Below are 20923 nucleotides of genomic sequence, written 5' to 3'. Positions count from 1 at the left end.
AAGTTACGAAACGAGATGAGGTTTGATTCTCCTCTTAGTTCTTTCTACCAAACCCTTTTTAGGGGTTAAATTTAGTTAATATTAAATGTGAAAATTCAAAAGAATGAGAAATGATTTAAAATTGAAAAATCAGATTATATTTTAGTGTCCATAAAAGCATGGTAGATTAGAATTTAATTTTAAACAATCATTTTTAGTCTTAGATTTTTGCTCCCGGAGTTTTACAAAGCAATCGTATTATACGTGTTTTAAACACGTATCATATCATTACCATATGTGTTTTATTACACTGAATTTTTTGAAATGTATTATTATTATATGATTCATGTAATTGTCATACGTATCCGTTCCCACATTATTACCATCCCTGAACTTACTAACTATATTCATGATTGATTCACTAGACTTGGTTTTGGCTTCCCCTGTATAAGCTTTGATGAATGGCCCAATATATGCCATTCAATCACTCCACCTCAATGTGTCGACTTGTTATATTACGATAGATGATGCGTGGTGCATCTTGCACAATAGAGGGTCGAATCCGTTATGAGGACACTTGGATCTCAAGATGAAAGAAAAAAAATATTAAATTTAAAGTAAAGGTTGATTTATAATTAAAGTAAAGATAGATTTATAAGTCGATCAATCATTACGCATCATGACTTTTATCTCAAGATATATATATATATATATATATATTCTTTTTCTTCCGTTGACATCCAAACATAGAAGAGGGAAACATCTCTTTCAGTCGGTGAGTGGCAGAGTCAACTATTGGAAACGTGATCTAACAAGTGCTTGCCACACTAGGTCAAAGAAAACGAAGATTTTTTTTTTTTTTTGAGAACTTAGAGGACTTTTATAATGTCCTGACCTCATTAATCTTGGCATAATATTATCTTTTTTGGTATGAACCTCTAGTCAAGTAGTCTTCTCTTAAACGATGTGGGACTAAAATTTACATACCTTCATCGATCTCTCAAATAACCTAATACTTGCCATGTGTGTTGCCACCTTCGATGCACCATTAAGGAGCCTCACATTGGTTTCAATTTGGGATATTATAACCTTAAAACCAGATCAAACTACACCATAGATCGAACCAAACCAAAATCAATACAAAATTCAGATCAAAACCAAAACCAAATTGGTACGAGACCAAAATTAGCCCAAAACTCATAAAAAGCAATTTTTTTTTTTTTGGTCTAATTTTATATCAATTTGTATGGTAAATAAAAAACAGACCAGATCAAAATCAAAATGAACCTAATTACAAATTAGGATAAAAAACAGAAGTTGAACGAAAACAAAATCGCACCGAAACCTAAATCAAATCAAAACTGATATTTCCTTGATTTTCGATTTTTCCGAAACTGATTCAACCCTGACCGATACCGGATCGAGCTGACCGATTGACAATCCTACTTTTCTTTTTTCATTTTTTTTTGTTAGAAATTGACAACCCTACTTTGTATATTCGGATTTGCATCATCAGTACACTAAGTGGGGCCGCCACTGTCCAGTCTGTCATCAGCGTGTACCTACCATGCTACGTCAGCCCAAAAATAGAAAAAAGTCAATCAATATCGCCATAGATATAGGCTCTCTGTCTCCTATCTGTCTCTCTCTCTCTCTCTCTCCCGCTCTCTCTCTAGAAGGCTATAACCACATTTCGAGAGGGTGACAGTCTCGCAGACCTCTATCAAGGCTTTCAGAGATACAATCCGAGTCTCAGCCATGGGTGAAAAGCAGGAGATAGAGGTTATTCATTCATGGTCTGCTCCCAGATCTCTCAGCACCTGCCTCATGTACTCCTTTGCTCAGGTGCCCATTTTCTCTTTGATATATCTCTCCCTGTCTCCCTTCCGCACATCTCATTTTGAATGTTGACATCTTCGAATTACTTGTGGTTCTATTTTCAGTTTTGAGTTTAGATTCCTTGATTTTAAAGTTTCTCTTCTGATTTTGAAATTTGGTTAAGGTTTCTGTTGTCGGTTTTGCATGTTCTTTATTTATTTTTATCAGTTCTTAGTTCTAACGTTTGGACTCAGAGCTTTTACTGTTTCAAACTTTGTGTTTCAGATACACCCTATCATATAATTAGTTTGAGCTTTTAATTACACTTGCTGAGAACCAGTGGTTCAATCTACCTATCTTGTCCTCTGTTGAATTTAAATGGTTTTTTAGAAGGTTTTCATCTTTTTATATGATTGGGATTTAAAGGAAAGGTATGTGTGAATTGTGATTCACTTCTCATTTTCAGAAGAAAATTCCATCGACTGTCATATGGAATTGGGCAACAGTTGTTCCTCTGCATTGTGATTCTTTTTTTTTCCCCTGGTGTGTTTAATTTTCTTTCATTTATTCCATGAAGAAGTGTGATGCTTCCTTAGTTACTCATTTCTCTTAATACATGTTTTTCTTTATTTACATTAAAAATTGTTGATTCATGTGCATGGTTGCTCTCCCTGATGAAGAAGTTATTTTCTTTGAGGAAATTGTTGATGTAATTTCAGATAGGAAATGAAATCCTCTTCTGTTTCCTGGATGTTCATTTACTTGACTGGGTACTTGGTTGATCTTTTTTTTGTTTTTTCTTTCCTTGTATTCCTATATGTCTTGGTTGCTGAAGTTTTGGCTATCCTCTTCTCTCCTAATTTGCAGAGAGATGATACAGAAGCTCTTGATGAACCACTTTATGCAAATTTCCTCCGGGTAACAGGTGTGGAGAGGCCCTACCGTGATGAGCTTCTGTCCAAAACGGTATATATATTGAATTACAGCATCATGGCAGAAGTCTGTTTCATCTTTTTACTCTAGATGTGTTTCTCTTAAAACTACATGACTTTTGCATTCATTTGATTTATCTTTTTCTTTTTAATTGGAAATTGTGGCAATCGTACAAATCTTTATTTTGATGAGGAAAGAATGTCACCACCTTCTTCATATGAAAAAAATCCCTGCCAAAACAAAAATACTTGGTTCCAAATTGACCTTGGCGGCAAGATTCTGTATACTTTGGTCATATTTGATGTGTTAGATAGTTTTGACTGTGCAGAAATACCAGAATCCTTCGTTGGATTTTACTCCCTGAAAACATTATTTCTCACACACAATGCTAGAAAATGCCCTTTACATTGACTTAAAGTATCTAGAGGATCCTGAACCACTATAAGTCACTGAATACCCTCTCTTTGTTTGATTAGCTGACTTATTGCTGTTGAATTTCCTTATGCAAGTTTTCCGAAAAAAATCAGAGGCACTTTCTCGAAAGGAAAAGGGGGGGGGGGGGAAGCACAGAAGAATTCCAGCCTTTTTCCTCGACTAAGTAGCAAAGGGTACCTGATTTCAAAGCATATTCCATTGTGAAACTTTTCTTCTGGACAATCATTTAGTTGCTTCTTTGGCCTAGCAAGCTACAATGGCTATTCATTTTGTCTTTATTTCCATGTGCTATTGATATTAAACATTGTTTCTTTATTGCGCTTCATTCTTTCGGTTCTTACAGTGGCATATGCTAGCATATGATATCCTCAATAAGCTCAACACTGAAACCATATCTGCATGAATATGAATAGGATTCTGATGGCAACAAGGTCGTAAAAGAGGTGATTTTTGGTCCAGGTGAAAAGAAATATCGGTTCTGCAAGGCAAGTTGTTGATAAACTTCATACTATTTTGTTAAGATATGGCCTGAACTTTCCAGTTGATGTATAAAGTTTTCCCAATTTTGTATGTATGTAACTATATATATATATCTATATATATCTATATAGGGAAATATAATGTTAACAAGGATAGTGAACTTGGTGTATATCCATGTGATAGGAAACCCCACACTTGTTCACTGGTCAAGATTTATTGAAGAAATGACTCTGTAAAAAAGTGGATTCAAAGTTATAAAAAATAAAAATTTCATCTTTTTATTTTTTGGGGTAGCTGTTTTCATAATTTTACTCAATTTTGGACACAATTTTGACCCCGAATGTGTACTCATTTTGGACTGAAACTTGAGCACTGGGATTATGGCATTGATGTGGGGTTTTTCTGACATGGACCTACCCAATGCCTGCCAATTTTTACCATATTTTCCACTTTCTTATCTACAATTTTTGCCCACAGCATATTGCAAAACAACATGTACCTGGATTGACAAATGATTTGATGAAGAAAGGAAAGCACTTCATTCTGATAAGGAATCCCCTTGATATTTTGGTGAGCAGTGACCTATTCATAAAGCTTTCTCTTCTCTCTTTTGAGTCTTAAATATTATAGATATGATAATACATTCGAACAATTGTAGTATATTGCTCATTTCCACAGGAAGATTTTATTCTTAATGGTGCTTCTTTACAAAGGTTGTCTTTAACCTTATATTTATTGTTTTGAAGTAGGACTTGGCAATTTTACCCAACTAATTTTATGCTCACTCTTTTCCTTTATTTTTTCTCCAGCCATCATTTGACAAAGTTGTGCCACCATCCTTTCCTGAGCTGGGTTTGGCAAACTTGGTCACGATATACAGTGAGCTCAGCGAACTTGGGAAACCCCCACCTGTCATAGATGCTGCAGACCTTCAACAAGATCCTGAGGTAACAAAGTTCTATGAATTCAAACATAACTTGATATTAATTATTTTTGGACTATATATTTCAAACATGGACAAAATGTTCTTAAACAAAGTTAAAACACGATTACATATAAATTCCTTGAGGCTTTTATACATGAAGCATGGATTAAGTTGGAAATGGCAGGTTTATGTTACAAAATATCCTAGTGTGGATAATTTTTACTTTATGACATACCCTTGCTATAAGTATTAAAATTTTCAGTCAATATAAATCTTTCCTACATAATCTTGCTTTACTGCAAATGATCAAGTAATATATCAGGATCTGATTTCAAAAGTACAGTAGTTTCTGACTATCCAACATATAATCATAAAAGTGAAAATCTACTATTTGTCTTGCTGACATTTTTTTCCCCTATATTGTCTATTTACTATTTCCACAACTACTGCCAAGTCTGGGTTTTAGGTCAATATCTTTCTGGATCATTTAGATGACTTATGCTCTTAAAGGATATCAGCAGCCGTGGCTATAGGGATAAAAATTTCTAGAAGGAATGGAAATATTAAAGAGGATGGAAGGGATGGATTTATTTGGAGCATCCAAACACTGAATTTTATTGTTGAATACGTATAAACAATTTAAACTAGGGAAAATTATGCCCACCCCTCCCCTTTACTTTGCCGAAATTACATATGGATCCAAACGTTTGAACGAATTATGCCCCCCTTTAAACTGGTGTGCGGGGCGTAATTTTCCCTTTAAACTAAATTCATGGATTAAGTGCATCTAAGACTGCTTCTATAAATTTAGTGTGTACTTGAATTTCTCTTATCTGCTCTTTCCAGTTCAAACATGTTTGCTTTTCCATTTAATGGGGATATATTACTCATTCACCTATCCAATGATCATTGTGTGAGGCCTATCCTATGAGTTAGGTATTATTTAGAGATATGATGGCAAGGGAAAAGGAATGTGGCCCTAAAAAAAGAAACCGTGACATCTTTCAAATGGTTCTCTGGTTATAAAAAGCTCTTGTAGTTGATGTAATGTGATTTTTTATTTCTTTGTAATGCAGGCTGCTCTACATGGTCTTTGTGAAGACTTGGATATTCCTTTCCAAGAAGCAATGCTCAAGTATGAAAATCCTGTCCTTTCTGATAACTACAACAGTCTTCACAGTTACATATTGTAACGCTTTATTCTATGAGAAAATGTGAAACAATTTACTGTATTTTATGTACGGTTTCACAATATATATATTTTTAATGGGTGTGTTCCTCATGCTTTGTTGGAATTTGTTAGAGTGAACTTTTAATGTGCAAGATATCTGTTTATTTTACTTAATTTCTACAGACCTACCAGATGTTTTTGTGAACGTGAATGTTCATCTGAAATTAAAGTGGTTTATTTGCATGATTTATATTTTGGAGAATGTGTGCATAATTAATTTTTGTGTCAAACATTTCTAGATGGGAAACTGGTCCAAAGCCAACGGATGGGATTTGGGCTCCTTGGTGGTATGAAAGTGTACATAAATCAACTGGTTTTGGATCAGGAAAAACTTATCCCTCGGTACGTGATGCAGAAATTTTGTTTCATTAAAAGCATGATTACATGTCAATTATCTCATAATTTGACGAAGAAATTTGCTGGTATTAATTTCAGTTCAACTTTTTTGGGAATCATAAAGAGCTAGGATAAATGAAAGCCAGCAACCATTCTTGGCCTAAACCATCATCTCCGATATGCAAAGATTCGGAAATCTCTCAGAAACTTGAAAATTACACCTTTATTTGACCAAAAAAAATGTTTGTACTTAGCTACACATATTTGGACTAGTTTGGACCAAATGTAAATTTAATAGTGGTAGTTGACATGGATAAGTTGAATCAACCATCGTCCGATTCATGGAAGACTAGGTTTCCATTGCACTGATGTGAAAAAATGCCATTAAATATTTCAAAAGTTTGTCATAGTTTTCCTTTGTCTTAACTTTTGCCGTTTCTAAATTTATGACACTATCAAAGGTTATGGTGTTACGTGATGATTTGAATTGAACCCCTGAATTTGGGTAACCTGTTGGTTGGCTTTCTAATGCATGTTTGCATTGCACCATCCCTTAGACCTTGGCTGTCAACTAGAAAATCTTCTTGTGTCTCTTTTATTAATGGGAGTTACCAACACCCATAACCCTCAAGGATAAGTTTTTACTGTAGGACGACCAAATGATTGTCTTGCTGTGTAACTTTATTTTCAGCCTCTGCCATCTTCACTATATGACTTACTGGAGCTAAGTCTGCCTTTCTACAACATGCTTCGGCACCACACTCGGCGGACTTCGGCCCATTATAAACCCTCCTTACCCATTCCTAGTCTTCCTGTCCCTGCCAATGAGAAGATACTTGTTTGGGTTGGTGATGAGATTGTGCCCCGTGACAGTGCAAAGGTACTTTTACTTGAACTTCGGAAAAGTAGCTTCTGCAGAACTTTTTGAGTTTTGATGGTAGCTGCAGACTTGCTTCTTCTATATCTGTTTTCCTTCCAAATTTTAAAGGTTTCAGTATTCGACTCGGTTGTCCAAGGCGGTGATGCAGTGTGGGAGGGGCTTCGGATTTATAGTGGCAAGGTTTTTAAACTTAATGAGCATTTAGATAGGTTAGTTATATATTGACATATTTCGTTCATTCTCCTTGATAACTTTATAAATAAGTTGTAGTCAACTAATTATGACTTGAATTCTTCTCACATCAGGTTATTTGACTCAGCAAAAGCTTTGGCTTTCAAAAATGTTCCAACTCGTGAAGAGGTGAAAATATGAAATTGATTTACAAATCATTGTTAGTATCATTATATTTATTAACATTTTATGCGATCATTATCATCATCATCATCATTGTTATTGTTTTCATTAATGAATGTACTTTGTTTGGAGTTTGTGTTTGAATGTGTTGACTTGATGGTTTTCTTGATAGGCTCATAGGTTTGTGAACCAGAGTGCCTCTGTTTGTTGCTTGCGCACAGTTTTTATAAAGTGACCGTCTTACACCATGTACTGCTATATACAAATTGCAGGTTAAGGAAGCCATTTTCAAAACTCTAATTTCAAATGGCATGTTTGATAATGCACACATCCGTCTCACTCTAACACGTGGAAAAAAGGTCATTTCCTTTTGAATATTTTAAAAATTGTTCCTAGAACTACTTTCATATCTTATTCCCTTTCCTTTGTCATTGATTTACACTTATGGTGATGCTTGACACCATAAGATCCAAAAAGTGGTAAAGTTCGACAAGTCATTGTGTCATAATTAAGACCAACAAGACCAGACTACCAAATGTTATGGTGCACTACCTCCTCTTACTCATCAACCATGGTATCAGCTATTAATTGGGACCTTCTGTAGCACCCCATTTTCTAATGGAGAATTCTAATGGTCAGCTCAATAGGCTGCCTACTGAATTTTCAGGACTGCCACATGATGCATTAGGTTGTCCCATCAAATTGATGTCTGGGATCAAGGGAAATTCACTACCTGGTGGCTATGTGGGCTCTGCCATCAGCAGTAGTTCATGTTCCTCTTGAAAGGTCTGTGAGGAAAAGAGTGATAAATTTATGAATGCTTTTACTTTAGTTAATTCCTTTTTTTTTTTTTCTCTCTTTCCACCTGTTCAGGTTACTTCTGGAATGAGCCCAGCATTTAATCTTTATGGATGTACTTTAATTGGTAATATGCCTTAATCTTCTGTCTCTTGCCATATTTACAGTGTTTTTGCTTATTCATTACCTTTTAAGTCTTAGAACCTGTTTTTGCACTTCTGATGCACGATAAGCATAACAACATGGTGTAAAGACTGGACAAGATCTCAATGTCTTTTCCAGAAAAAGATGCTAGGACTATGTTTTCTATTAGATTTCCTGGAATAACAGAATGGCGGGACATGATTTCTTTAGCCAACCCTATGTAGTTCGGAACTCAGGCCAACGCTTAGTCGGTTATTTAGATGGCATTTATGTTGGCAATTGTAATATGGTGATTTTGATTACATTTGATCTGAGGAAAGGAGTTCCAGAATATAGAGTTAATGCTATATTAGGACCGGTGAATTTTTTATTTGTAGAGTTCTCTTGCAAACGCAGATGCAATATGGGTTGATATAAAAAACTGATTGAAGTTAATTAAATTTCCATAGGAGATCCACAAACCATGAAGTGGATTTCTTCATCCCCTTTCCTATTTTTTTTTTTTTGGGTAGGGGGTGTGGAGAGCAGACGGGGATGGGTATTGAGGAGGTCCGCCAGCCAATAAGAAGTTAGGTTCTCATCTAGTATTTGTTCCTCTGTTATGCTTCATTATTATTTATTTGCATGACAGTATACCTTTGTAGAGGTAAAACTACACAAGGATATTCATGACTTTATCTCGAGTCTCTTGACTAAATACTCGTATTTTCTCATGGGTGGGTAGAATTTGTATTAGTTGGATCAATCTGATTCAGCCATTCCTATGTTGTCATATAACACTTTGATTAAGTTAGATTGGACTTTGGCTGAAGTCGTGATGATCAGGTAATCAGAGATTTGATTTGCTGAAACACAGTTTGATACTAGTGTGTCTAACACACTGCTCAATTGGCAGGGTTGCTCACGAGTTTTGGATACCGTACACTAGCCAATTCATTCTTAATGTGCTACTTTTCTCGTATTTTCTGAAATAGTATTCAGCATTGATATAGGAATCTTTCTCTTCTCTTGACTAGAATGTGTTTTGTTTATGTATATACTGCAATATTTTCCATTTTATTCTCTTTGAGAATGCAGTGCTTGCTGAGTGGAAACCACCTGTTTATGACAATTCGAGTGGAATAACTCTGGTAACTGCAACCACACGTCGGAATTCACCAAATGTAAGATTCTCAGTGATCAATTCCTTCTTTTTTGTCATTTTCCTTTCTCCTGATAAATCTGAATTTTTATTTAAGATGAAAAGATTTACTGGTTCAGAACAGACACGGAAGCCTGAGAACAATGTCATTTGCATTTCAATTAAAAGCCAATCGGAAAGCTAGTATCGCCTTTCCTGTCGATTTCTATGATAAAGTGACCAAAGGGCTTTGTCTTCTACATTCAAATGAGCCCCTAGAAATACTTTACATCAAAATCAGTCCTATCGGATGATCACAACTATCTGACTTAAGTAGTATTTTAACTGTTTCTGTTTATTACATGTATCCAATTTTCATCTGCTTCTGGAGATCAAAGATCCCCAGGTTGATCAAGTTCTTTGAAAATGTCCAACCTGGGAAGAATGGTATCAAGTCCATGCTACATGTAGTTGTTGTTATCTGCTGCACCCTGCATGGCAATTGGTATTAAAAATGTGTGCACATGTGCAAAATTATCTTCTATCCATGTGGTAAGTTTCAGCCTAGAGGCATTTTTCCCACATGATAATATAAGGCTTTGAAAGTGTTTGGAAATTAAACTTTGCATTTTGGTTTAATGGCTGAAATAAAGTTCAATGTGTGGTGGATCCTATGTTTGAAATGGAGCCTCAAACCTAGCATGTGGCTAATCCAAAGGGTCAATAACCCTTCCTACAGTTGGTACTAAAGACTGCTTGTTTTGCTTCTTGTAGTTCTCATCTCCTGCTCTGGAACTGATTTTTTTTCCTCTTTTTTTTTTGGCCAGAACCTGGATTCTAAAATTCACCACAACAATCTCCTGAACAACATACTTGCAAAGGTTTGCTCTATCCTCACCATGGACAAATAGTTAACTTGAAGCAGTAAATCATAGCAATATGTTGCAATTGATATTTTGATCACAGTATTTGTAATCCACTGGACCTTTAAATATCAATATGCCACTATTGAATTGCAATCTGTATGAGTTAAGCTTAGCAGAACTCCAAACCTAGACATTTCAGTCAGATTATACTAAATTTGCAGTTGAACTTAAAATTTCCCAACAATGACATGATTTTTAATAATGAAAGTGACTATATACATGATGACTTATTCATAACCGTCATTTCAATTATTTGACTAGGAATGCCCAATAAGGTTTATCTTGTGAGTAGTAAGATTCAGAAGAGTGTGCACCTTTTGTATGGTAAAAGGCCTATAGTTTATTGAAACAATGTTATAGTGGCATTACGCTATATGTATTTTCTGTCTTATCCAGTTTTGACTTTAGATGGATTTTTCTGCGGTGCAGGTAGAAGGGAATTTTGCGAAGGCAGATGATGCAATCATGCTAGACAAAGATGGCTATGTATCAGAAACAAATGCCACAAACATTGTAAGGCTATGCTTTTCCTCTTTTCTCCTAGACATATTCTTACATAAGGAACTATGGACTCAAGATGGCTGACTAAACAGATGGCCTAGCAACATAGTAGTGAGTAGTGGTAGCATGGTTCTTGTATAGGAAATACTTCTGGGATCCAACTGACCAGGTTAAAAAAAAAAAAAAAAAACTTGACCAGTTTAGCAAACCAGTCTATTGTGGAACATATGGTTATGATGTTCCCAGGCCATTTTTTATTGGGAATTTTCTTGAAAGCTAGTGGTTGATTTAACCTTTATGCTTGTGCTATAACAGTGTTATTAAACTGTTTATAGACGTTATTGGTAGCCAAGGCAAACATTTTGTTGAAAAAGGCATGCACGAAAGAGATATTCAGAAAAGTTATATCTATGCAATATGTATAGCTCAGTGGGCTACTATTGGCATTGCATTCGACCTGGACAGAATGTGCCCTTCAGCACCTTACAAGAACTGCCAACTTCTCCTCAGATAGGAGTGGACACTTGGGTGAGTTCATCTATAGCTATCAAGAACTGAACCCGACGTTCGGGTGGGATGTTCAGGTTTCGGATTGAACTTTGGTTAAGATTTAGAGCCAAGTTCACATGGAGTGGGTTCAGGCTGTCCTCCCCACCCAAGCCAATCAATGCCTGCCTCTATCTTAATGCTGCAGCTATTTCATCCTTTCAGATACTACAACTAATGGAAAGAAGCATGGGCCATTATGTTCTTCTGTCAGATTACCATAGATTTTTATTATTGGCTTGGCATTCCTCTTCAAGTTAGTTATACATCTTTTACAATTTTCTATCCACACTGAAAATATTCATGTTTCATAATGCAGTTCTTAGTGAAGAAAGGTTCTGTGCTGACACCTCATGCTGATTACTGCCTTCCTGGAATTACTCGGGCAACTGTAAGTTTCGTGGAGTTCTAAATTTGATTGTTCCTAAAATTGTGAATTAGTCAACTTCTTTGTCTCAAGTTGTAAGTTGAATGGAAGTCCCAACAAAGCTTACCTACTTTCCTCCGATTTCCACCTTCCCAATCAAACTGGTTTGTCATGAACCAGTCTGAAATATAACTCACTGTTATCACTGACCAATTTGCAGTTATGGGTAGGAGAGAACAATAATTCATGATTTGGCTGACACTGAAAACTTAATAAAGGAGAAAATTTTGCATCAAATTGCTAGACAGACTACTTTGGAAATTAATATCTCAGCTACAGTAACAGATGGGTTCCATCCTCTTATAGATAACCATGAGCTATGAGCATGAGGCATGTAAGACTGAATAAGGTTATGAAACATTTGACATTATATTATTTGAGTCAGATTATCTAGATAGGTCTATGGAAGAGCCTATTATTTTTAATGCATCTGGATGTTACAGTTACCTCACTTTAGGTTTCTTTGAAACTAAATGAACTGAGCTATAATGCTTGGCACAGGAATGTTGGTGTCCTATACCAACATTAGAATATTTTGTCAGTGGTTCTTTTTTTTATTTGGCAATAAGTCATCTAGCCTTCAGGCAATGGTCCAATAAATCCATTCTCTGATGTTGCAGGTAATGGATCTTGTGGTAAAAGAAAATATAGTCTTAGAGGAGCGGAGAATCAGTTTATCTGAATTCCATACTGCAGATGAGGTTTACCTTTTACTCTCCCTAGTTAGAAGAAACTGATTCTCATTTGTATTGGTTGGAAATTGAATTTTATATTTTGCAAAAATTGTGGTAAATCCATGCAACTCCAAGCATCAATTTGATGGGTTTCCTGTAGGTGATATTTTTCGTTAAGCCATAGTCCTATTGCTTATTCTGATTACTTTATGAGTCGGCTGGCATATCTATTATTTTTCTAAGACTTTGTAGGGACATTTATGTGTGCATTGAGAATGAAGTGATAAAGGAGTCGGTGCTGTAGACAAAAAACAATGGAGCTACAGGTGAGGTGATGGGCCATAATGTTATGGATCCCATCATACCGTCTAACAGCTTGGTGCAAAGAGGGTAATTCCTACTCATTAACCTCAATTGTGGAGTGAGGGAGTGCGAAATATTTCCCGGAAACCTCGGCAATGTAGTTTTTTTTTATCCAGTCTACGTAATTTACACCCCCCCTTCAATCTCATGGAAATATTGAGCTATGGCATTCCTGGTATTCTCTGAAGACATGAATCATGGAAGAGTTCTTTTCATTTTCATAATGCAGTAAATCATTAAAATAGTTCTGGTGAGGTAAACGTAAAGATAAAATATATCAGGTTGAAGAAGTATATGCACATTAAATGATAGGAAGGGGGGGGGGAATAACAGTGAAGTTAGATGTTTTTGGAGTGCATCAATATGAAGAAAATTAATAATCTAGTGAAAGAAAGATAGTAAATAGAAATTAATGAAATGGCTCTGGGAAGCATTAGTTTATTAATTGTTTACCACTGCACGATGTGAATACCGTCATTTTCTGTGCATACAGACATATAAACAAACATATATGCTTTTTGACTTCGAAAATGAAATGTCCAATGCACTTACATCTGTGTCACAGGTACCACTATGTCAATTGTGCATGGAGCTAATGGTCTAGCTGATGGGTTCCACTTTTTCTAAATGTTTCCCCGCCTGTGACATTGTTAGCTTGGCAATCTCATAACATATAGGGAATATTTTACGGGATTGATAACTTGCCTTACCTTTAGAATTGTTATTATTCAAATTTTTCTTTTCTATCTTTCAAGTTTTGCACCTGCAACCTCATGTTTATGCCACAGATTGTTAACCAAATTGAGCTACAGAAAGAAGTCTCTAGTAATAGTTTTTGACATTTGCACTGCTTGTTAGAGAATTTTCAATTTTCTCTGTATAACAGTTTTTCACCTGCAGGTATGGACTACGGGAACAATGGGAGAATTAACTCCGGTAAGTTCCTTTCATGTGATATTGTGAAACATTGACACTATGACCCTTCTCTTGTATTTCTTCAAACAGGTTCTTAAACTAGCTCACAGATAATGATGAAATTCTAGAGTCTGTATCTAAGATTGACTGAGCCTCTGCAGGATCCAGTATGATCTGCTGTGACTAATGTATGTGCCAGATTGAAAGTCTGGATCTGGGGTTGACATGGGCCAGCTCCAAAAGATCGAGTTTAACCCAACTACATCAACATGGCTTGGTTTGACTGCACCAACCAGGAAGAGAGAGAGAGAGAGAGAGATGACTAGATTGGCTCAGATGAATCAAGAGTTATTAACTATACTTTCACTGGATAGTTTTGAGAGAGGCATGATTTGATTAGCTCACACAAATCAAGAGTCATTGAACTCCCATTGAATGAGTCTGTTGGACAACACAAACTTTGACTGAGCTGGCTAGTTGAAATCCCAGTATGAGTGACTAGGTCAACCTAGGAGATTGACTCAATTTAAGAATCCAGACTTGTTTTCTAACTTTTTGATTGAATCCCTATAGGTGTAATCTCAGAAATGGTCTATTTTCTTCAAATTCCTAAAGAATATATATTTGGGATTAGGTCGTTACTAATTAATTTGAGTTGCTCTTTCCAGGTTGTCATGATCGATGGTCGTGTTATCGGCGATGGAGAAGTCGGGCCTGTGTCTCGGAGAGTACAAAATGCTTACAAAAAGATGACAGCAGAGTTAGGGGAGCCTATACCCACATATTGTAGGACATGAATGCTTCAAGTTATAAGCCACCCCTCCCTCCCCACCCCCACCCCCCACCCCCCACCCTTCTCTCTTTTTTTCCAAAAATTCCTGTATTTTTTTTTCCTACACTTTGTTAACCTTAATCAATAAAATTATAAATAAATTGAATTGAAATTATGTATACTGCTCATAGACAAAGGGCTTCTACTCATTATTCCATACAAACATATCTTGGGTTGTCAAGGAACTGTGCAGTTCATCATCCCCAACAAGATGTGGCTTATGAGCCTCAACAAGTTGCAATTAATACTTTTTTTTTCTTTTTTTGTCAGAGACAGGTATCTCGTCTTTCGGCTTGATTAGAATCATGGGCTCATACTGACCCTATAACCACATCGACTAGGTCATACCGGGGTTAAATGAGAACCATTTAATTTTCACTAAAAGCAATGAATGGCACTAAACACCCCGTGTGAGTGGTCCCAAGGAGGTAGGAGTCGTCAAATTCAAAATTACACGCTTCCTAAGGGAAAGGTCCCTTGCCAACTTGACTACCTTGGGTGGTTAAGTTGCAATTAATACACACAACAAAGAAAAAGCAACATTTATATTCTGTTATTTTCAATCAGGCTATTGTAATTTAAGTAATACAAACTTCTTGAAATATTACTTTTCAAAGGTAATCTATACAATGCCCCTATGAAAATGGAGGGATTTTACGGTATGATTGGACCCTGAGAGCGATTTAGATTGGATTGTTGAAAATTTTTGTCAAAATTAGTTCAAATTAATCGTAACTGGGAGCAATCTACTATTCATACGATCACCTGGTTATATGGGTGAGCATCTAACACCTGTCCCACTTCCTACTATTACATGGGTGAAGAGGGATATATTTGAAATTAAAACAGACAGGTGCTAGATGCTCACACGCACGATCAGGTGTACATTGAGATTGGCCTCAAGGGTATCGTAAGGTTTATTCATCCACAAAGTTACGGTCTTCTCTGATGTGCCACGTGGTGAAACCCAAGACTCGCTTGGAGTACCCTTTCTTGACTGGCCCACCTAAAAAAACTGCTCCCATATCCTTTTTATGCCTCTAGTTAATGCCATATACCAAAAAAAAAAAAAAAAGTAGAATCACTGTTTCAAAATCAGAATCAGCCATGACCAATCTTAATTCGAACGCTCTGGAATGGCCAATTCTAGGGTCTTTGAGACCGGTTCTGATCTGATTCAGATCAGCAGGGACCCATTCGACCCATGATTTCGAGTTTAAAATCCTTGAGTATAATTGATTTGGGATACGAGCAAGATAAATATGGCAGCATGATGACCTGAAATTTGATCAATTTCCTTCTCCAATCACATATCCAGTTTTAACTTGATTAATTTTTCAGAAGGCTCCATTAGACCTTTCAAAAAACTAAAGAACTATACATGAAGGATGGTACTTGGCTCCTGAGGATGATATTTACTGACCAAGATCATATGCTTCCATAAAAATGTTTCAAGCAAAGTTGATACTCTACTCTGTTTCTACTAGTTTACACTCAAATGGATAATAAATTATGTAAAAAAGAAATAAATGCAAATATAAATTGAATAAAGACGACTTTGCGGTGAGTTTCACAGAAACAATGCATCAGCCATTTCATAATAAGATAAATAGTTGCTAATTCCTTCTTGTATTCTTTGCAAACTATTATGCTAATCCGCATTCAGTGCAATGACCAGGATTGGAGCAGTGGAGCAATCTTCCCTACAAACCAGATGATCTCATGGTGAGATAAAAAACCAAGGAAAAAAAAAAAGAGTAAGGAAGATAACACAGTACCTGTAAGAGAGGACACTCAAGTGCTTTCATCATGATATCCCAGGTGGACCAGTCTGAGCTTATGAATGTACCGTCATCTCCACTGAAACCAAAAGAAGCCAATTCCGTAGACAGCTCTAAGCCAGAAGCCAAACTGCTAAGAATGGAAGAATCCTCCAGGAGTGATAGAGAATCCAATTGGATGAATCAAAACACCCGGGGGGGGCACAGAAAAATATTGCAACTTACCGTGGTTGATAGGTACTAGGTTAGGAAGAACTCAGACAGAACAGCGGCACCAACTAAACCAAGAAGGCACAATAATGAAACAAAATCTGCCATTCCAATGGGTGAGTTTGGTAAGTAAATTTTGTGAGAATCGGTGTCCCCACGAAAACCTCTGACAATCATTGCCTGCAAAAGTGTGGTAAGAAGATAAGAATACGACATTTAATGCATTAAGCCAGGGTAGTTAGTTTAAAAGGTGAATTTTGATGTGACCTGCAGAACTTCATGCAAAGCATGATTCTGATGCACACATATCTGCTGCCCTTTTCATTTTTATCATAATCAACCAACAACTGACAAGAAGACTTGACACTTGTATCACTGAGACAATCATTGTGAAGCCCATGGCACACATGTCAAGTCCTCTTGAACTGATATCAGGGTTTATCAGGTCCAGATCCCTTGATGTCCCATGGCTGTGATGTTCGTGCATTTTACATGTATATAACAATGGATCTTTTAACATATACAATCTTAGGAAGTGAATAGTGTGCATTACAACCTGAGAGATCTGCTCAGCATTGCTAAAAATATTTTTGAAGATTCGACGAATGTACATGAAGAAGACTGCAAAGACAAGTACATAGTAAGAATCATAAGCATCAAGAGCAAATTTAAGGGATAGAAAAAATAATTGTCACCCATTTACATCTGTACATTAGTTGAAAGATTTTAATGAACCAACCTTCTAATGACACAAGTGCTTTATGTTTTTTTTTTTTTTCTTGAGATTTTCCCAAGTAGTGAAAAATTTAAATTCATCCTTCAACAGAAGACATGGTCCAGACTGAGTTGATTGCATGAGAGGAATCAATTTGTGTGGGCAACCTACCCATATAGTAGGGCTAACCCTAGAGGACAACAACTGATATTATACAAATGAAGACAGGAACTTTATACTTACCATCAACTGTTTCCAATACAGTCAACTGCTTCCAATGTAACCTGCGCGCTACAATCCCTAAGGCAGTATTACGGACCTGTCAACACATCATATCTCCGAGATAATCATTAGTTATGAACAATAGAATCAGATTGGAAAGAAAGGACATGAAAATCCATCAAAGCCAACTATCGATTGAAAACAAGTCCTCACCTCATCAAACACTAGATTGATAAACCTCAAAGAGAGCAATAGGGTAAGGATAACTTCAGAAACTGGAACACCAATGAGAACCAAAGGTTGCAAAAACCACTGCAAAGCAGAAGCCAGCTGCTCTGGAGTTGTGGTAGTCAAACAAAGGGTTGCACTTTGGAAGATCTTTCATGAAAAGAGAGAACTAGTCTTAGAAAGTTATTGCAACTCCATTAAGCAAACATAAAACCATCAAGGAGGAAAATTTTGGAAAAATCCCAGTATCGATCTAGATCTCCAACCCCCTTCTCTTCCCTAAAAAGAATAAGTTAAAAATTCATAACGAGAAAGAAAGAAAAAGACACAAGAGATTGTTTCATCAGCATAGCTCTTTCCAACCATATGAATGATGTAAGTGCAAAATTGAAAAGATGGACAAATAACATAAGGGTCATACAGTGAAGGTTAAACATGCAGATGTGCTTGCCACTGATAGGCCTTTCCTTGTAAGCTGTAGCGGCCCTAGCTTCATAACAACATAAGAATAACCTCCCAAAGATAAAGGAATGTTAGGAGAACCTATCATTGCTGGTGGTGGGGTTCTTGACTGGACAAGTGGAGGTACACCATCTGAGCCCAATCCCAACATTAGAAATAAAAACCCAGAAAGCAAGGCAACTCTTCCCAATTGATCCTACAAAATACATTGGAAACAAACTCATGAAAGCAGTTAACAATTAACATCACTTCAGGAATGGAAAGAAAAAAAGGAGATAACTCTATCTGTGTCATCAGAGAGAGAGAGAGAAAAAAAAAAAAGTTAAGGATAGTAAGGCAAGTCAAAGCAGTGGAGATCACTATAAAAAGAAAAGTTGACTGAAGATATAACAAGGTATGCTGTATCCCCCAAAACGGTCAAGTAATACAAGCAAAACCTGGCCTAATTGTTCCCAAATCCATATAGAACAAGTTGCAGGAACGTAGGATGTCTAAATGATAACTACCCTGTCCTGGTGTTTCCCATTTTATACAAACTTACTGAACCCGTCTAGTCTATGCATCAATGATGGAGTCCAGACAAGGCAGTCTTAACAAGAATTTTTAGACCTTGATATAAGAATGAGGTAACTTCAAATCATCGTTATGCACTATGAACCACTTGTCACTATCAGGAAGTTGCATGAATGAGGTTTAGGTTTATAACCATCCAAGTTTACAAGGTTTAATGTCAGACTTACCATCCACATATTCTTCGGGAGTATCCAAATAGACAGAAGAGCTAGGTAAATAACTAATCCAAAGCGCATGAGAATATGTGACCTTGCCGGCAACAGAACAAGAGTAAGAAGCCATACCTACAAACCCAAGAAAATTAGTGGTTAATCACGCCATTAATTTCCTAACTTGCTTTCTCTGCCTCCATTCAAACCCCCCCCCCCACCCAATTAAAATTGACCAATCATTTAATAATTACAGCAAAATGGAAGAAAAACTAAAATTCATACAAGAGAAAACAAAGACTAACTTCATCAAATGAAAAACAGAATCTTTCCTATAATCTAGAATTCCAAAAAACCAATCAATCAACAAGTAACCATCAAAACTGGAGGTAATACTGGCTAAATTCTCATATCAACAGGTTAGCTTCATTGTGTGCGCCTGGTGGGTTGATAAGGAGAATCTTCAAATCCATATGAACATGCCATGAATCAGATAAACCGAACGTAAACAAAAAAACCCAAGAAATACAAGCATTACCAGTTTGGTTCTGGGATCCACCGAATGCAAAAATGTGGTGGGCGAAGACACATACTGGCTAATTGGACTCGAAGTTGCACCAGAGATTAATCTCAAAATCCTCTCCGCCACAGCTCCTTTGGGAACCCACTTCCCCCACTGTCCTGTCTCACCATCACCGTCTCTAGAGCACCTGATTTGGAACTTCCTGCGCTTCAGAGCAAGTGGTAGAAAAGCTTTCGATTTCTTCCATGGAACAGATGATTCAGAACTTGAATGCCGGGAAAGAAATCGAGACGCATAATTCAAATAAATTAGGGTTCCACCGGTAGGTTTTGTGGAGAGGGATTGAAGAGATACCGTCGGGAAGGTGACAACTGTACAGTTCATGAGTGAAACTGAAGTGGTTCGTCTTTACGACTCCGGAGGATTAAAGTTCGAACATAGATTCTAAGGGTTTCACTTCGCTCCAAATGGGGATCAAATCCTCTGTTTTTCTTTTTTGTTTTTCCTTGTTTTGTTACCACCAGAACACAACACGTGGACAACAGAGGATCCAACGGTCAAGATTGGGTGATGATTATTACATTCAGTGCGTTGGTTTTACAGTTGTCACGGGTCGTGTTCTGCAGATAGCAAAACAAGGAAAAACAGGGATGAGAAAAACAGAGGATTATTTTCCTCCAAATGGTGGGAGTTTGTGGAGAGCTAACCGTCAAAGGAATATAGAAATTGCAGAGATTGGACATAATCCCGAAAGACATAACGCTGATCAAGTCCTCTGCGGTTGGCAGTGAGATCCAACGGCTGGATGGCCTTAGTATACACTCCAGTCGTCCGATGTTCACTGCCACTCACTGCTTCCTTGCAAAGGGTTTTTATACATCGCTCGAACCTAAACCGGCCCAACATCTGGCTTGGTTGAGTGTACGTCCCACGGCTTCGAGAAAGATAAAATAAGGGGGGAAATTTTCTGCGGTGATGAGGTAGGAAGTAGAATATGTTGACACTTCTCTCTATCTCTTTCCAACTCGCATGAAATGGCATGACTGCCCTCATATGTATGATATTATTTTGCCATAACTCATTGGTATGCTTCTTTATTCCAGAGATCTTTGTCCCATAAAATTATTAAGAGATTGTTTTCTATTTCGGGAGTGTATACTACGGGCCCGCTTGATAACATTTCAAGAAATGCATTTCTGCCCATAAACGGTGGAAACAAAACAAAAAGCATTTGATAAAATTGTTTCGTTTCACTTGTTTTCATAAATATAAATTGAAATTTATACATTTTTATGGTTCAATAAATGACCCAGGTGAAACAAGTAGAACTTGTTTTACCATTTTTGGAAACGACTCGTGGCCATTCTTTTGCTGGTTATTGTCGATTTTCATAAACATGACTTATCAAACACCTTCAATTTTGTTTATATTTCTATTTCTAGA

General features: G+C 36.7%; 2 protein-coding genes across 2 annotated transcripts; one reads left to right on the top strand and one right to left on the bottom strand.

The window, feature by feature from the left end:
• The first annotated feature begins 1619 nt into the window (after nucleotides 1-1619).
• LOC122091441 (branched-chain-amino-acid aminotransferase-like protein 1) lies at nucleotides 1620-14655 on the top strand. The gene is made up of 19 exons (XM_042661390.1): nucleotides 1620-1824; nucleotides 2665-2763; nucleotides 3579-3650; nucleotides 4123-4215; nucleotides 4455-4592; nucleotides 5647-5705; nucleotides 6041-6143; nucleotides 6829-7017; nucleotides 7126-7226; nucleotides 7323-7377; nucleotides 7644-7730; nucleotides 8245-8296; nucleotides 9391-9476; nucleotides 10261-10314; nucleotides 10789-10872; nucleotides 11726-11797; nucleotides 12454-12534; nucleotides 13771-13806; nucleotides 14454-14655. The coding sequence occupies exons 1-19, from the start codon at nucleotides 1738-1740 to the stop codon at nucleotides 14580-14582; spliced, it is 1677 nt and encodes a 558-aa protein (XP_042517324.1). The 5' UTR covers nucleotides 1620-1737; the 3' UTR covers nucleotides 14583-14655.
• A 1371-nt stretch (nucleotides 14656-16026) lies between these two features.
• On the bottom strand, nucleotides 16027-20294 carry LOC122091028 (protein ABCI12, chloroplastic). The gene is made up of 10 exons (XM_042660837.1): nucleotides 20162-20294; nucleotides 19496-19947; nucleotides 18976-19092; nucleotides 18195-18431; nucleotides 17759-17923; nucleotides 17567-17642; nucleotides 17165-17229; nucleotides 16624-16788; nucleotides 16396-16531; nucleotides 16027-16320 (listed from the first exon to the last, which is right to left on the bottom strand). The coding sequence occupies exons 2-8, from the start codon at nucleotides 19862-19864 to the stop codon at nucleotides 16639-16641; spliced, it is 1179 nt and encodes a 392-aa protein (XP_042516771.1). The 5' UTR covers nucleotides 19865-19947; nucleotides 20162-20294; the 3' UTR covers nucleotides 16027-16320; nucleotides 16396-16531; nucleotides 16624-16638.
• Between the last annotated feature and the right edge of the window lie 629 nt (nucleotides 20295-20923).

Source organism: Macadamia integrifolia, chromosome 10 (assembly GCF_013358625.1).
Source record: "Macadamia integrifolia cultivar HAES 741 chromosome 10, SCU_Mint_v3, whole genome shotgun sequence".
Taxonomy (NCBI): Eukaryota; Viridiplantae; Streptophyta; class Magnoliopsida; order Proteales; family Proteaceae; genus Macadamia; species Macadamia integrifolia.
Note: the sequence above shows the minus strand (reverse complement) of the source record. Positions and strands in the feature narration are given on the sequence as shown.